General features: G+C 44.0%; 1 protein-coding gene across 4 annotated transcripts in view; it reads left to right on the forward strand.

The window, feature by feature from the left end:
- The window catches only part of LOC138739602 (cohesin subunit SA-2), a 154,601-nt gene that overhangs the window by 45,278 nt on the left and 92,897 nt on the right, over positions 1-16,426 (forward strand). For all 4 annotated transcript variants that reach the window (XM_069891960.1, XM_069891959.1, XM_069891961.1 and 1 more), the window contains 5 exons: positions 252-323; positions 4,260-4,464; positions 5,917-6,065; positions 8,560-8,633; positions 11,017-11,140. In XM_069891960.1, the coding sequence (XP_069748061.1) occupies positions 252-323; positions 4,260-4,464; positions 5,917-6,065; positions 8,560-8,633; positions 11,017-11,140 (624 nt within the window). The remainder of the gene's footprint in view (positions 1-251; positions 324-4,259; positions 4,465-5,916; positions 6,066-8,559; positions 8,634-11,016; positions 11,141-16,426) is intronic.

The raw sequence follows: 16,426 nt of genomic DNA on the forward strand, positions 1-16,426 counted from the left end.
TGTAGTAACAGTTTTTTAAAATCTTTGCACTATCTGCTAGTTGGCTGCTAGATAGCACACAAAACAAAGCATCACAATTCAATTCAGTTGATGAGTCCAAGAACAGGAACTTGTTTTCTTTAGTTATATCAGCCACTAATCCCAATTTTTACAGAAAAAATCTTCAAAAATATTTATTGAAACTAGCCTCAGGAGAAAAATGAGATGGCAATTTTTTTGAAATTTCATCTAACCTTTATTTCTTCTCACAGGAGACTGGTTTACAGTATAAGAAGTTCATGGTGTATCCGTGGATCCTGAACGTGACGTGGCCACTTGATCTGGTACCCTGCCAATGTCTGAATTTTGCCCTTTGTCTCACTCTTCAATCTCAGTTTTTATTGCTACTATGGAGATTTTTGTCTGTTTGTTCTGTTGAGTGAGGTGATCTATATTTTAAGTTAAAGGAAGAAACACTCTGGAGATCAGGCATCACCCGGGAAAAGGGTCACCGAATTAATGTTTAGGCTGGAGGTTACCAAAAGCGGACTGAAAATGGATGAGGTGTGAGGGCGGGGTTGTTCTTAGAAGAAAGAAAGTGGAGATGTGCAAAATCACATCTGAAATCGATAGGACAGGCAGGATTCTTTGAGATTAGTGTAGGATTGGTTTAATGAGTGCTTGGTGGTTGGCATGGATTGAAGGCCCATTTCTGCACTGTATGATTCCCATGAGCAGAAGCTTCAGGCACGAGGAAATACAAATTTAATATCTTGGACAAAAGAGACGAGAGGATAAAATTGGAGGATGGCTGTGACTTTGTACTTGTAGGGTGGTTTTAACACCATTACTTAAGACCCGCTTTAGAGTGAAAATTAGCGAGTTGTAAAGACAGGTTTCCTCTGCCTTTAAGACACTCCACATACCTCCATAAAAGGTCAAAAGAAGGATTGGTTGGTCCAACTTGTTCCATGTTCCCTCTGCCTGGGTGGGGGGGTGGGGGGGGTAGTGTCAGAGGTGGAGCAGAAGTCACTCCTCCACTAGAATAGAAGAATAGCTGCTGAAAGCGGCTCCAAAAGGAAGGTAAGATGATTGACATTGTGCTGACAGTCCCTTCGCCCGTCTGCACTGTCGCAGGGTGGCTGGTGGAGCTGTCATCAGGCTGCGCTCACTCAGTCCGCCACGTTCCCTCACATCGCCTGCTCCTCGTGCCTCCCCTTGGACCAAATGGCTGGGACTCTGCAGGCTCCTGGCGGCGGCCCCACTTCAGACAACGCTGGGTGTATGGGGCTTGCAGATTTGTGAACTGTGAAGTGTGTTGGGGATGGCGGGGGGACTGTCAGGCAGCAGGGTTCAGGCAGCAGGGCAGGGGGACTGTCAGACAGTGGGGTGGGGGGTTCTGTCAGGCAGCAGGGCTCAGGCAGCGGGGCGGGGGGTGTCAGACAGTGGGGCGGGGGAGCTGTCAGGCAGCGGAGCTCAGGCGGGGGGTGGGGGGGCTGTCAGGCAGCGGGGCTCAGGCAGCAGGGCTATCAGGCTGCAGGGTGGCAGGGCTGTCGCAGGGTGACCACTGCTATGCTGCACATGCCAACCCCTCGCCCTGGGAAGCTGGCGTTCTGCTCTGGGCTGCATAAAAGGACTGTGTTATCTGCCTTTTTCATCTTCTGCATAAAAAGTAAATTCATCTTTTTTAAAAAAAAACTTGAGCTGACAATAATGCAGCTTTTGTGCATAAAAATCCTTTTAGTGTCACCAAGAGGGGATTGGATAGGTACTCAAGAGAGAAAAAAAAAGCATGACTATGTAGAAAGAAGAAGAGAATAGGGCCAAAAAAGATTGCTCTTACAGGAGCCAGCAGAGACATGAAGGGTTGAATGGCTTCCTTCTCTGCTGTAACAAATCTGTGATCCTAATTCTATGAATATTATAATTCTGATAGGTTTATAGTGGCGAGGGGAAGAAAGTGGAGAGGGGAGGAGGGAAGGGCTGTGATAGGATGGAAAGCAGACATTGTAAAGTCACTGTCAGTGGGATATTAGTGCAGATAGACAAGAAACAAAGGATGGGTCTTGAGGAGGTGTAAATGGGAATGGTAGAATCAATAACCACAGTTGCTGTCTGAAACAATTGTTTGTACAACCGTAGAACTACAATAGACTGATTGACCTCTCTGTTCCTTTGGCTCCTGTTAGAACAATCCTGTCCATCCTATTTCCAAGCACTTTCTTGTTGCCCTGGCAATTATTCTTCCATAAGTGCATTCGTCCAATTCTTTTCTGAAGGCTCTCAATGATTGAGTTCCCACCATCCATCCATACAATGAGTTCCAGACCCAAATTACACTCTGACTTTTAAAAAAAGTCTCATCTCATACTCCTCTCTCTCAAATCCTTTGTCCAATGTTAAATCTGTGCCCTCTGGTCCCACATCAACTGCTTAGTGGGAACAGCTTCTCCTATTTTTTTACAGCGTCATCAGCCCTTACTTTGTATACTCCTGGGAAGTGTCTCCTTACCTTATTTCCTAATTTTCTTTTGTAGACATACAGTACGGTAACAGGCCCATTCATTCTATGAGCCCATGCCGCCCAATTACATTCCCTCAGTGGCATAGCTAGTGGTGGTGCAGAGGGAGCACATTTTTCAAAAATGGCACTTCCCCTCCTCCCCTGGTTTGATGCCACTAGCACCAACTCCTCCCCCCCACCCCCCCACACCCGCTCCGGTCTGATGCTGACACCACCCTCCCCCCCCCCCCCCACCCCGGCTCTGGCCTGACACCCTGCCAACTCACCTTCACCCACCCCACTCTGAAGCCACCCCACTCCACCCTGATCCGATGCCATTACCACCCCCTCCCCCTCTGGTGCAATGCTATCCCACTCCACCCTGATCCGATGCTGCCACCACCAGCCTCCCCCCTCTGCTCTGCCACCACTGTCACTGAAAAATCAGTGCAGCCCACCATTCGGCCACCCTCTCATCACCTGGTATGTGTTGTGGAACCTTTTTTTATGTGCTCGTACCCCCAACTTTAGAACCTGGCTTTGCCCCTGCATTCCTCGTACATTTTGAAAAATGGGAGGAAACCGGAGAGCCCGAAGGAAATCCAGGCAGACACGAGGAGAGCGTACAAACTCCTTACAGACAGCGCCAGATTTGAACCCTAGTCGCTTGCGTTGTTACAGGAGTATCCAAACTTTCTGGTTGTGGGCCACAAACAGAAAAATATAAAGAGTCACAGGCCAAACAATATTAAGCCTGGCAATTTTCAACCAGTTGAACTGCAAGAAAAGTGATGTTTTTAGACCAGAAAACGTCTGTGGTGTAGAAAATTTATTTTCTATCAAAATTACTGTACGACACTCGACGCTTCTGAACACTTTAACTGTTAACATTTCGGTAGTTTATTGATGTGCTCATATATTACAGGAGACATTTCTGTATCTGCTGGTCCTAAATTTAATTTAAATAAATACAATAAAACTCTTTAAAATTCTCATTCAAAAAGCAGTGCAAAATATGAACAGGAGAACAGAGCAAGAAAGGGACAAGGAAGTCTCCAACATTCCTCCACGACTTTCAGTGAATACAGTTCATAGCCCAAGTGTCCACCTAATGATTATGATGCAATGTGCAAATCTGTTGATCAGCTATTAAAGATAGCTATCAAAGTTAACAGATCCCTTGCAAATCAAATACTTCCCCTTGATTTCTGTAAAAAAAAGTATTCATTTTACCACCATCTGAAATTTTTGACACTACTATTTTCCATCAACTGAGGTAAACATTTTTTTTAACCAAGGTAGACTTTTTTTTAACTGAGGTAAACATTTTTTTTAACCAAGGTAGACTTTTTTTTAACCGAGGTAAACATTTTTTTTAACCAAGGTAGACTTTTTTTTAACTGAGGTAAACATTTTCATCGATGATTAACATCACAATGGTCGGTCTAGTAGTTGTTCAAAGTGGCAGTGACATCTAGTGTTGAAACTAAGAAGTGCAATGTACACACAGTACACTTTATTGTTGGAGACTATGTTTGAACAGGCCATATCGCATTTTATTTATAAAATTCACCTTGGGCCACTTAAAAATGGGGATCGGGTCGCATTTGGCCTTGGGGCTATAGTTTGGCCATCTCTGTGCTAAATACTGTGTTAACTGGGTTGGCCATTTCTTCCTGGGAGAACAACCCTTTCTTCTCCTTTATACTCTTACAGTTGAATTCCCAGTTCAGCCACTGCACCAGTTGATCTTTGTTATCTCCTGTTTTCTCAATAGGACAGTGGGGATTATCCCCTGACCATGTCAGGACCCTATTGGAAGAAGTTCAAGCCCAATTTTTGTGAATTTCTCTCTGTGTTGATCCATCACTGTCAGTACACCATCATACATGATGAGTACCTAATGGACACAGTGGTCTCCCTTCTGACTGGCCTCTCGGACTCCCAGGTGCGGGGCTTCCGCCACACCAGCACACTTGCAGGTGAGTGTATTTCAGTTTGCCATGAGGTCAGGAAACACCTTGAGACAAAATAGAAAGAGGCGACATATGCCTGTCAAAATGGACCTGAGGCCGCTTGAAAGCAAACAAAAATACCACTGCAAAAGCAGATTTGTAATCATTTTGCAAGATATAATAACTCCATTACAGCCAGGAGCATTGCCACAGCAGCTAGTCTCACTTCAAAAGAGTCTGCCTCGACTGCTCCATATAAGTAGAATTCTCTGGGCATACATTAATCAGGGCCATATCCCTTACCCAATCACTAGTAGTCTTTTACCACCTTGCCTCGCCTTGTTGAATTAAAAGCAGGAGAAAGGAATGGAAGTAGCTTCTCTCTCCCAGTCAACATTTTAAAACTTACATTCTCATGCTCAGCAGAAACTGCCCACCAGCAACATCGTCCCTAAATCCATCTGGATTTTCAAATGACTACAGGCTCTCCTGGAAAACCTGACAGGATACTGGTATTGGAGATCTGAAGTAGCAATCTAAGAACCTTGTGTGGGGCTGAAATAAGAATGAAAGATCCATTACTTCCACTGAATCATTAGATGTGAGGGGCACTTAGCGTTGTTATGGTGCAGGTCACAGAGATAAGCAGGAAAATCTGCAGATGCTGAGGCCTAGTGCAGTACCCAAAAGTGCTGGAGAAACCAATAGATCACACATCATCCATGTGAAGTAAACGACAATCAATGTTTTTAGGCCTGAGCCCTTTATTGGGATTGTTTCTTTCTGACCAACAGAGTGGGTCCAAGAAGTCCTTGTTCCAACCTATGCAATTTTAACTACTGGTAGACTATATTTCAATTGTAGATGAAATAGGGCATGAGATATGGGAGTTTTCCATTCCTTTCCCATCTCATAGAGACAAATACTGCATATAAAGACCCTTTTTTTTGCAGAGTTCAATGCAATTATGTTTTTCCTGTCATGTGGCGACCAGAGTTTATGTAGTAAAAATGTAGAATATTTGTGTATTCATCTTCCCCGATGAAGTCGGGCAGTTAAAAAGAACAGTCAGCACACAGAAATGTGGTCTTGCAGCAACCATAGAAGGTAAAGAAAGCTATATTATTGACATTTCGCATCTGAGTCTTCAAGGTATGAAAGAATTGAAGAAGGGCTCAAGTCTGAAATATCAGTAATATACCTTTACCTTCTATGGACTCTGGAAGGCTGCTGAGTTCCTCGAGCATTTCTGTGTTTTTTTTTGTTACACTCACAACATCTGCAGACTTTTGTGTTTCACCCTCAGTTTAAGAGAACGAACCAGTGCTCCTACAAAGTGCATTGTCATATACTTTACATTATTCACTGTGCAATCTCGAGATTTTTTCAAAACAGCAACCGAATTATGTAGCATTGTCTTTGATGTTGTGCCTGCTTTTGCCAAGATCCTTTGACCAGAGTATTCCTCTTTGCTTCCAGCCATGAAGCTAATGACAGCCCTAATCAATGTATCTCTGAGTCTGAGGGTGCAGTTACACAACACCCAGCGGCAATGTGAAGTGGAGAAGGAGAAGACGAAAAGCAGACCCAACCGGGGTCTGGAAACATTGTTGCGGAAGAAAGAAGAGGTGAGCAGAACTCTTATTTTCCTCTTCTCTTGTGGGCATTTGAATTGGTTTCCGCCCCTCCCCAACCCCCAGTGTTCTAAAAGGTATTTTCTTTCATTTTTATGATTTAAATTTTATTGAGTTCTTGAAAAAAAAATCCCTTGAGTCAGCGTTGAAGTAATGTAAATCAGAAGTTACAAAATATAACCTTATCCATAAAATAGAAACAGACATGGCAGCAAAATATATCAATATACAATACAACTCCAATTATCCAAAATTGTCAGCACCGGGCCTATTTTGGATAAACTGTTTTTTGGAGAACTGGTCATTTTTTTTGAACAGCCCAGTAGCAACAGCAAATCATTTGTAATAGTGTTTAAACAACATCAAACAACAAGGAAAGGTGTTTTATACATTAAAATAATGTTTAATTCTCAACCAAAAAAATGCTGGCCACCTCTGATCATCGACACCGCCCCACTGAGGACCCCCTCCTGCCGGGAGCCTGAGGTTTCCACTGCCACCAGGAGCCCAAAGTCCAGTGCTGCCGCCACCAGGAGCCCGAGGTCCCCGCTGCTGGGGCTCGAGGTTCGCTGTTGCCGCCGCTAGGAGCCCGGCATTCCCAGTTACTTTGGCTCCGATAATAAAATTTGGATAAATGAGGATTTTTGATTGGGTCCGGATAACCTTGAAGATTTCGGATACTGTAATAACCATATGTGTCTATTTTGACCTCTAATAACAGAAAAAACACTATTCATTAATATGCTTCACCAGATCATCCAGTACTATTCCCACCCCTCCCCCCACCCCCTTTTCAAGGAAACCTAGATATTTGCCTCATTTTTGTGTATAGATGTTAAATTTATCCAACTGTTTGTAAGGCGTGCATTCAAACGGTGCCACTTTGGCCATTTTTAAGGACCCACTCCTGAAATAATGGTTTCCCCCCCCCCAAATTCTTTCAACTTCTAAAGTATAATATGTCTTCCTACCATTATACTCGTCCAAATCCAGGTTTGAGAGTATTTATCCCCAAATAACCCAAGTGTGTCTCCCAAGACAAAAGGTCTGGGGCAAAAAGGAATTTGAATACCTGAAATTTCACCAATATACTTTTGTATTGTAATCCAAAATTCTTGAACTCTGAGACAAGATCAAAGCGCATGTGCTAAGTCCCCTTTATCCGCCTCACAGCGCCAGCATTCAGGGGGATTTTTCAACCTTAGTCTATGTAACCTTGCTGGAGTCCAATAAAAACGGTGCAGAATCTTAAGCTGAATCAGGCACACTCTCAGGTCTCTTGACATTATTTTGACATTTTTTACAAATTTTGTCCCATTCTTCCATCTCAAAAAACACACACAGGTCTGTTTCCCCATGCTCTTTTAAGACCCAACAGAACTTTATCCCCTGAGATTTTGTTAAGGCTGAATAATAATATGAAGCTTCGTGACCTGAAAGGCATTTTCTTGAGCTTGACTTTGACAACATTAATTTTAAAGATAATGAGTTAGTTATAATACATATAAATACAATGTATTTTATACACCAAAATTCCTACTTGCTGCAGACGTGAAGAAGCACCAACTACGAGAGTATGGATTTTGTTACCCTAGTTTGGAAAGAGATAATAAATATAAAGGGATAAAGAAATGTTCAGTTACAGCAACTGCAAGAAAAAAATGTGCCATTTCAGTAGAGCGAACAGATCTTTTTGTTAGTTTAGGGTAGTAAGGGGAGGTTCAAGAGCCTCTAGGTTCAAGAGCCTGTTTAGGGTAGTAAGGAGAGGTTCAAGAGCCTCTAGGTTCAAGAGCTTGTTTAGGGTAGTAAGGGGAGGTTCAAGAGCCTGAGAGCTGTTGGATAAAGACTTCTTGAACCTAGAGGTATGAGACTTCAGGCTTCTGCACCTACTGTCTGAAAGTAGCAGCGTGAAGACATTGTGTCCAGGGTGATGGGGGTCCTTTATCATACTGGCATCAGGCTCTTGAACTTCCCTTACGATCCTAACTATAAACTACTCCAGGGTCACTAAAAAGATGTCTACACTTGCAAAATATTATTTTTATGCATCTGCAACTATTAATATTTATTGATCTGTATTGTTATTTCTTGGAGTTATGTGGTCATTTTAATTTATACTCTTCTGTTGGTGTATCTTGCGTAGCTGTATGGCTACAGCAAGTAATAATTTTGGTGCATCTGTGCCCTGTACATTGTGTACAAAATACTTAGTTTATATGCGACGTCATGACCTGCACTTGTATTGCTTGTCTATGTGTGTTACGTCTGGTTGTATACTTGAGTGTTTTGCACTGAGGACTGGAGAACAATGATTCGTCGGGTTGTACTTGTGCGGTCGGATGACAATAAACGACAATATATGATCAACTTTCACGCTTGTTCTTGCTGGTTACAAGTGAGAGGTCAGAGAGAAATGATGGAGAGGGTACATGGGCCAGGGTTCTTTTCCTTTCTTTGATGTAAGGAACATTTATTTTTATTATTTCAGATTATAGAAAAACAGGAAAACATTGAAAACCTGATGAATGCCATTTTCAAAGGAATCTTTGTCCACAGATATCGGTAAGTTTACGAGGTTAAAGGGAATTTCTGTCCCACGAAGCAAGGATTTCTGTATCTCTGCAACTCCTCGCTTGATTTTCTACTTCTGATTATAAAAACATTCTTGCGACCATGTGAGTTTATTTTTAATTTAGACATGCAGGATGGTAACAGGCCATTTTGGTCCACAAATCTGTACTGCCCAGTTTACACCCCATTAAACTGCAGCCCCAGTGCGTTTTGAATGGTGGGAGGAAACCAGAGCCCCTGGGGAAAACTCTCACAGACACGTGGTGAACGTACAAACTCTTTACAGTCAGCGCTGGATTCGAACCCCAGTCCAGTCCCGATCACTAGCATTATAAAGGCGTAGTGCTAACCACTACGCCAACCGTGCCACCCATTTACATTTTACATTGCGCTTTAATGTAAATGAGATCTCGTCATGAGCAGTGGTGTGGATGATTGAGAGATTAAGGGGAACCTCTGCTTCTTCGAAGCAAGGATTTCTGTATCTCTGGTTCTCTGCTTGATTTGGTACTTGTCGTTATACAAGAAAGGCTTTGGGTGTGTCTTGGCCAAACATCTTGTGCCTTGCATTTCTTGAGTGTGGATGAGATCCTGTCAAGGGCAGCGGAGTGGATTGGAAGGTGGCAAGTGAATCGATGCTTCACCCAAAGGAGTGTTCAGGTTCCTGGGCAGAGGGGTGGAACAGGGTACGAGGGCTCACGATGCACCTCTCTTGGCTGTTTAAGAAGAGGATTGTTGGAAGGGGAGTGGGTATTGGTGGAGATGAAAGAATGGGTTGGGATGTCATTGATGGAATGGTCCCTTTGGAATGTAGAAAGTGATGGATATTACAATGGATAATCCTTAAAAAGTGGAGGCTATGGGGGAGAAGGTGAGAACAATGGAAACCCTTATCCTTGCTCTGTGGGTTGTGAAGGAGTGAAAGCAGATGTGTGGGCAACAGCGGAGGTGCACATGAGAGGTTATCAGCAATGGTGAAAGGGGAAGTTGTAGTTAAGGGAAAATGAAGACATCTCAGAACCATAGAATCAAAGAAGACTACAGCACAGAAAGAGGCCATTCAGCTCATCTAGTCTGTGCCAAACTCTTATTCCATCTAGTCCCAATGACCTGCACCTGGACCATAGCTCTCCACTCCCATATATGTGAATAGGGGAAAATGCATGAGAAAATTCCTCTCTAACCCAAAAATCTTGCCTATAGCAGGGCACTGAAAATAATTGGAAAGAAATAATGTATTGTTTGTATAACTGATGCAAATGAAAAATTGCCACCCAGGTCGTTGGGTGTATTTAAGACCGAGATTGATAGGTTCTTGATTAGCCAGGGTAATAAGGGTAATGGGGAGAAGGCCAGGCTGTGGGAAAATGGATCAGCTCATGATTGAATAGTGGAGCAGATCGATGGGCTGAATAGCCTATTTCTGCTCCAGTGCCTTATGGGCTGATGGCTTTCTCCTTGATGTGCTTGCATCCGGAGCCTTGATCTCCAACTCTGTCGAAGAGATTCCACGAAGACACACACTGAGAAGTATCTGCAGTCTCCAGGGAAATATGTTGGCTGGATATCGTTATGGAGAATTTTGCAGCGACTGATGGCGTCTAATCCCCAGAGTTACCTGTGAGCTCCGAAACATTTCCATCACAAGAAAGAATTATGTTTTTGAAACATTCTAACCAAAGACCATATCAAATGTAGGGAACAAAATAAATAATACCAATCACTATAAATTTCAAACTGCAGCATCAGTGCATACGATAGAACGGAGGAAAAAATAACCCTGAATATGTTTATGGTTGTTAAACTTTTTCCAATTTACAAAGTTTGTCCCCTTCTGCATGCAATGAGCTCCTTGAAATATTTCCCATTAGTCACTCTCCATGAAGGATCCGAGGTAGTTGAGCTTTCAGGACTATCTTACTGCACGAGGAGCTGCTAAGTAAATCTTTCTCCTTCCCTTCCATATGCACATGTGCAAGGGGTCACTGGAAATGATTGTCAGAAATGGGGCCCACTCTCTGGTTTAATTCCCTCATCTCAACACCCTCTCCCTCATTAACTCCACATTGGTGCATAATTGTTTATTGAAGTGATCTTAACGAGCATTGTGAGGCTTTAAAGATCATTCATCAGGACCCGGAAAATGCGTAATCAAATCAAGACAAAACTCTTGAAGATTCTTCAACCATGGACTGACTCTGGAGTGTTTATGTCGATGAGGGTTGACTGTATATCTGCCCAGCTATCTATCTTTGCACTCGTCTCTCCATAACATGTAATATACATATATATTAAATTTTGGACCAGCGTGTTTAAGCGATACACAAGCACGGTGCAGTCATTTATCGTAAATATAATTCCTATTTTCCTGCAGTGATGCATTGCCTGAAATCAGAGCTATTTGTATTGAGGAAATAGGCATCTGGATGAAAACCTGCAGCGATCGCTTTCTGACTGACAGCTACTTGAAATATGTGGGATGGACTTTGCATGACAAAGTGAGTCAATTTGTAGTATTCCTTTCTTCATCTTGGTCGGTCACTGATTAATTCCCCCTTCTGCGGTGGCTCTTTTTGCAGCTCTTTCTGAATGCTTTTGATATATTCTGACTTATCCGAGGTTTATGCTAAAGCAGTGTTGCAATAATGAAGTGGATCGGCCCAGAGTAGAGAGTCCAGCCTTTGGCTTGTGGTCACCATGGTTCATGCGCGAAGCAAACGCCCAGGCCCTAAAATCACATCATATAATGCATGGCCTTGAATAGCAATTGAGAGAGAGAGAGAGAGAGAGGGAGAATATAATAAAATAAAAATAACAGTGCATGAAAAGTAAGGCAGTGTCTTTCGTTCATTGATCGTTCCGGAATCTGATGGCAGCGGGGAAGAAGCTGTCCATTTGCCGCTGAGCGCTCGTCTTTAGGCTCCTGAAACTTTTCCCTGATGGCAGCAAAGTGAAGAGGGCTAGGCCTGGGTGGTGGGGTCTCTGAGGATAGAGGCTGCTTTTTTAAGACACCACCTCATGAAGATGTCCTCGATGGAGTGAAGTCTGGCGCTTGTGATGTCGCAGGCTAAGTTAACAACCCTCTTGAATTTATTCTTGTCCTGAGAGTTGGCGCCTCCATACCAGGCAGCGATGCAACCAGCCAGAATACTCTCCAAAGTACACCTGAGGAAGTTTTTGCGTGTTTTTGGTGACATACCGAATCTTCTTGAGACACCTCACAATGTATAGCCGCTGGCGAGCCTTCTTTGTGATGGTATCAACATGGAGGCTCCAGGACAGATCCTCGCAGATGTTGACACCCAGGAACTTGAGGTTCTTGACCCTCTCCACTACTGAGCCCTAAATGAGGACTGGGTCGTATTCCCCTGACTTCCTCCTGAAGTCCACAATAATCTCCTTGGTTTTGCAAAAATTGAATGCAAGGTTGTTGTCGTTGCACCATTCAACAAGCTGATCGATCTCCCTCCTGTTCGCTTCCTCATTGCCGTTTGTGATTCTACCGACAACTGTGATGTCATCGGCAAATTTGTAGATGGCATTGGAAATGTGCCTGGCCACTCAGATATGAATGTATAATAAGTAGAGGAGTGGGCTAAGCTTGCATCCTTGGGATGCACTGTTTTGATAATCAGTGATGAGGTGATGTTGTTTCCAATTCATACTGACTATGGTCTTCCAATGAGGAAGTCAAGGATCCAGTTGCAGAGAAAATAGGCTTTTTTCTTGAAACTAATGTATTACAGCCTCTCCCCGACTTCAGACCCCTGTGATTTACAATCATCCATATGTACAACTGAAAGAAATACTGTATAAATTTTTTAAAAAGTAAATATAAGAATTACGCTTGGTCATACATCCACCAGTGCTAATGGCTGCGTGCGTACGATAGTGATATTCAGACGATATCCTGGCATTGTGTACGTCACAGCATCCCTCTCATTTCTCAGGATAAAAGAACTCTGTACAGTTACAGCGGGATGTTGGGAGAGTGTGGAGTAGAGGGTCGAACATAGGGAATAATAGTGGGGCTGTCGGGAGAGTATGAGGCAGTGTGGGCACTGATAGTGGCCTGTCAGGAGAGCATGGGGCAGTGGGATCAGTGTGGGGACTGATAGCGGCCTGTCAGGAGAGCGTGGGGCAGTGGGATCAGTGTGAGGACTGATAGCGGCCTGTCAGGAGAGCGTGGGGCAGTGGGATCAGTGTGAGGACTGATAGCGGCCAGTTGGGAGAGTGTGGGGCAGTGGGATCAGTGTGGGGACTGATAGCGGCCTGTCAGGAGAGCGTGGGGCAGTGGGATCAGTGTGAGGACTGATAGCGGCCTGTCAGGAGAGTGTGGGGCAGTGGGATCAGTGTGAGGACTGATAGCGACCTGTCGGGAGAGTGTGGGGCAGTGGGATCAGTGTGGGGACTGATAGTGGCTGTCGGTAGAGCGCGGGACAGTGGGATCAGTGTGGGGACTAATAATGGCCTGTCAGGAGAGCGTGGGGCAGTGGGATCAGTGTGGTGACTGAGGGTGGGCTATCAGGAGAGCATGGGGCAGTGGGATCAGTGTGGGGACTGATAGTGGCCAGTCGGGGGAGTGTGGGGCAGTGGGATCAGTGTAGGGACTGATAGCGGCCTGTCGGGAGAGTGTGGGGCATTGGGATCAGTGTGGAGACTGATAGTGGCTGTCGGGAGAGCGCGGGACAGTGGGATCAGTGTGGGGACTGATAGCGTGGGGACTACATGCCATGCTAACAAGCTTCTGACTTGCGTCCATTTTGAGATACAACCAGACGGTCAGAACAGAACTCGGACGTATGTTGGGGATTAGCTGTATTATTTATAAAAGTGGTTAAAATAAGCCAGTAATACCTCTAGTTTGGTGGCATTGTTTGTTAAACAATGACTAGCACATTGAGAGCCGGATCATTTATCTGTAGATTTAAGTTCAAATCCTAGCAAAGCAGGTGTGGAATTTAAATTCAGCTAATTAGCATTTCCTGTCTCGTGCATTGGCTACTGGATGTTGTGAACTCAGCCAGCACCATCATATGCACTCTTTCAAGGAAATCTACAAGAAGTGGTGTTTCAAGAAAACAGGCTCTATCCTCAAGGGCCCTCCCTGCCCTGTTCTCACTGTGACCATCAGGAAGGAGATGCAGGAGCCTGAAGATGAACACCCAATCGCACAAAAACAGCTTCTCCGCCTTTGTAAGAATGGACGATGAACCACAGACAATACCACACTTTCTCGCTTTTTCTGCACTAATTTATTTATTTTTAAAATGGTGTATTTTATGAAATGCAATTTTGCAACTGTAAGGTACAATAATGCTGCTACAAAACAACGATTTTCATGACGTGTTCACGACAATAAATTCTGATTCTAAATATAAATGAAATTAGAAAAAGACAAGAATTATATTGGTAAGTGCAAAACAATTGGATTATTATAAACGTTCATCTCGTTTACCAATACCTTTCAGGAAATATATCCATGCTTGAATGTGGCATTTATTTATCTCCAGACATCCACCGCAACATGATTTGCTCCTAATCCCCCTACAATATCTAGTCAATCAGTTGAGAATAATCAAGGTGGGCATTAAATTCCTTATACACTTGTGTAATAGTCAACACCATTTAAAAGTCAACCCTCCTATCTTTGCTCAAAATTCTGGTATTTTCTATATATTGTGTGTAAATGTTGACCCCCCCCCTCCAATTTTGGCTCAGCCGCCTGCCTACGATGCCATGATTGTGGACACTCACCTAGGTTCCAGCCGCCCTCCCATCCGAGCTCCCAATGTCCCCAACTGTGAACTTACCACTCGGTCCCAGCCACCTGCCCGCCCATCTGAGCTCTGGACGCCTCAACTGCGGACTTACCACCCGAGTGCCCGCTCATCTGAGCTCCCGACACCCTGAACACGGGCTTACCACCCAGTCCCATCCACCTGCCTGCCTATCCGAGCTCCCAACAGCCAGATCCTCGACTTACCACCTGGCAATCTGAGCTCTGGATGCCTTGGCTGCAGACATAGCACCCACCCGTCCATCTGAGCTCCTAACGCCCCAAATGTGGACTTGCCAACTGGTACTGCTACCTGAATGCCCATCCGAGTTCCTGACTCCACGACCTCTGATTTACCACCAGGCTGCCCTCCCGTCCGAGCTTCCAATGTCCCAAACAACACATGCACTTGCTGCGATCAAAAGTAGTACATTTGTAATAGTTGACCCCCTAAATTTTACCCTAAAAATTGGTTCACAAAATCCATCTATTACACACTTATATACAGTGCTGCCTTGCCAGCTATGCCCGTATCATTATGCTGGAGAACACACACCTCCAGAATCAAGACAGTTTATTTCCTGCTGTTGCCAGAGTCTTGAATGGATCTTACACTGCCAACAGAAGATGTCTTGTACTGTATTTTTTAACTGAATTTTTCTCTATTCCAAACGCTATGTTTTTGTATTTAGAAACATCGAAAATAGGTGCAGGAGTTGGCCATTTGGCCCTTCAAGCCTACACCACCATTCAATATGATCATGGCTAATCAGTACCCGATACCTGCCTTCTCCCCATATCCCCTGATCCCCTTAGCCACAAGGGCCAAATCTAACCTACTCTTAAATATTGTCAAAGAACCACCCTCATCTACTTCCTGTGGCAAAGAATTTCACAGATCCACCACTTTCTGAGAGAAGAAATTTTTCTCATCTCAGTCCTAAAAAACTTCCCCCTTATCCTTAAACTGTGACCCCTGGTTTTGGTTTTTCCCAGCATTGGAAACTACCTTCCTGCATCTAGTCTGTCTAAACCCTTAAGAATTTTATGTTTCTATAAGATCCCCCCTCAATCTTCTAAATTTCAGAGAATACAAGCCTAGTCTATCCAACCTTTCTTCATATGCAAGTCCTTCCATCCCTGGTATCAGTCTAGTGAACCTTCTCTGGATCCCCTCCATGGCGAGGATGTCCTTCCTCAGATAAGGAGACCAAAACTGCAAGCAGTACTCCAGGTGTGGTCTCACCAAGGCCCTGTACAGCTGTAGCAGGATCTCTGCACTCCTGTACTCAAATCCTCTTGCTATGAATGCCAACATACCATTCGCCCTCCTCACCACCTGCTGCACCTGCATGCCCACTCTTATCTACACCTTGCGCCATTGAACTTACTGTAACACTACTCCCTACACTCTAGTCTTGTTTATTTGTTATTATTGTACTATTAGCTATGAAAGTGGAATCACAGGTAGATAGAGTCATAAAGAGAGCTTTTGGCACATTGGCCTTCATAAATTAAAGCACTGAGTGCAGGAGTTGGGATGTTATATACTGAAGTAATAGAAATTGGTGAGGCCAAATTTGGAGTATTGTTAGTTTTGGTCGCAAACCTACAGGAAAATCATCAATATGATTTAGAGTGCAGAAAGAAGTTACTGGGACTTGAGTAGATAAGGACTTTATTCCCTGGAACGTCAGAGAATAAGGGGAGATTTGATTCAAAATTATATGTGGTGCACATGCTTTGAAATTCTGTGAGATTTAGTTTCTCTGTGGCCTTTCGGGATTAAATTCATTATAACCATATAACAAATACAGCATAGAAACCGGCCAACTTGGCCCTTCTAGTCCACGCAGAACACTTACTCCCTCCTAACCCCACTGACCTATACTCAACCCGTAACCCTCCATTCCTTTCCCGTCCATATACTTATCCAAATTCTCCTTAAATGCTAATATCGAGCCTACCTCTGCCACTTCGTTTGGAATCTTGTTACACAAACCCA

Source organism: Narcine bancroftii, chromosome 7 (assembly GCF_036971445.1).
Source record: "Narcine bancroftii isolate sNarBan1 chromosome 7, sNarBan1.hap1, whole genome shotgun sequence".
Taxonomy (NCBI): domain Eukaryota; kingdom Metazoa; phylum Chordata; class Chondrichthyes; order Torpediniformes; family Narcinidae; genus Narcine; species Narcine bancroftii.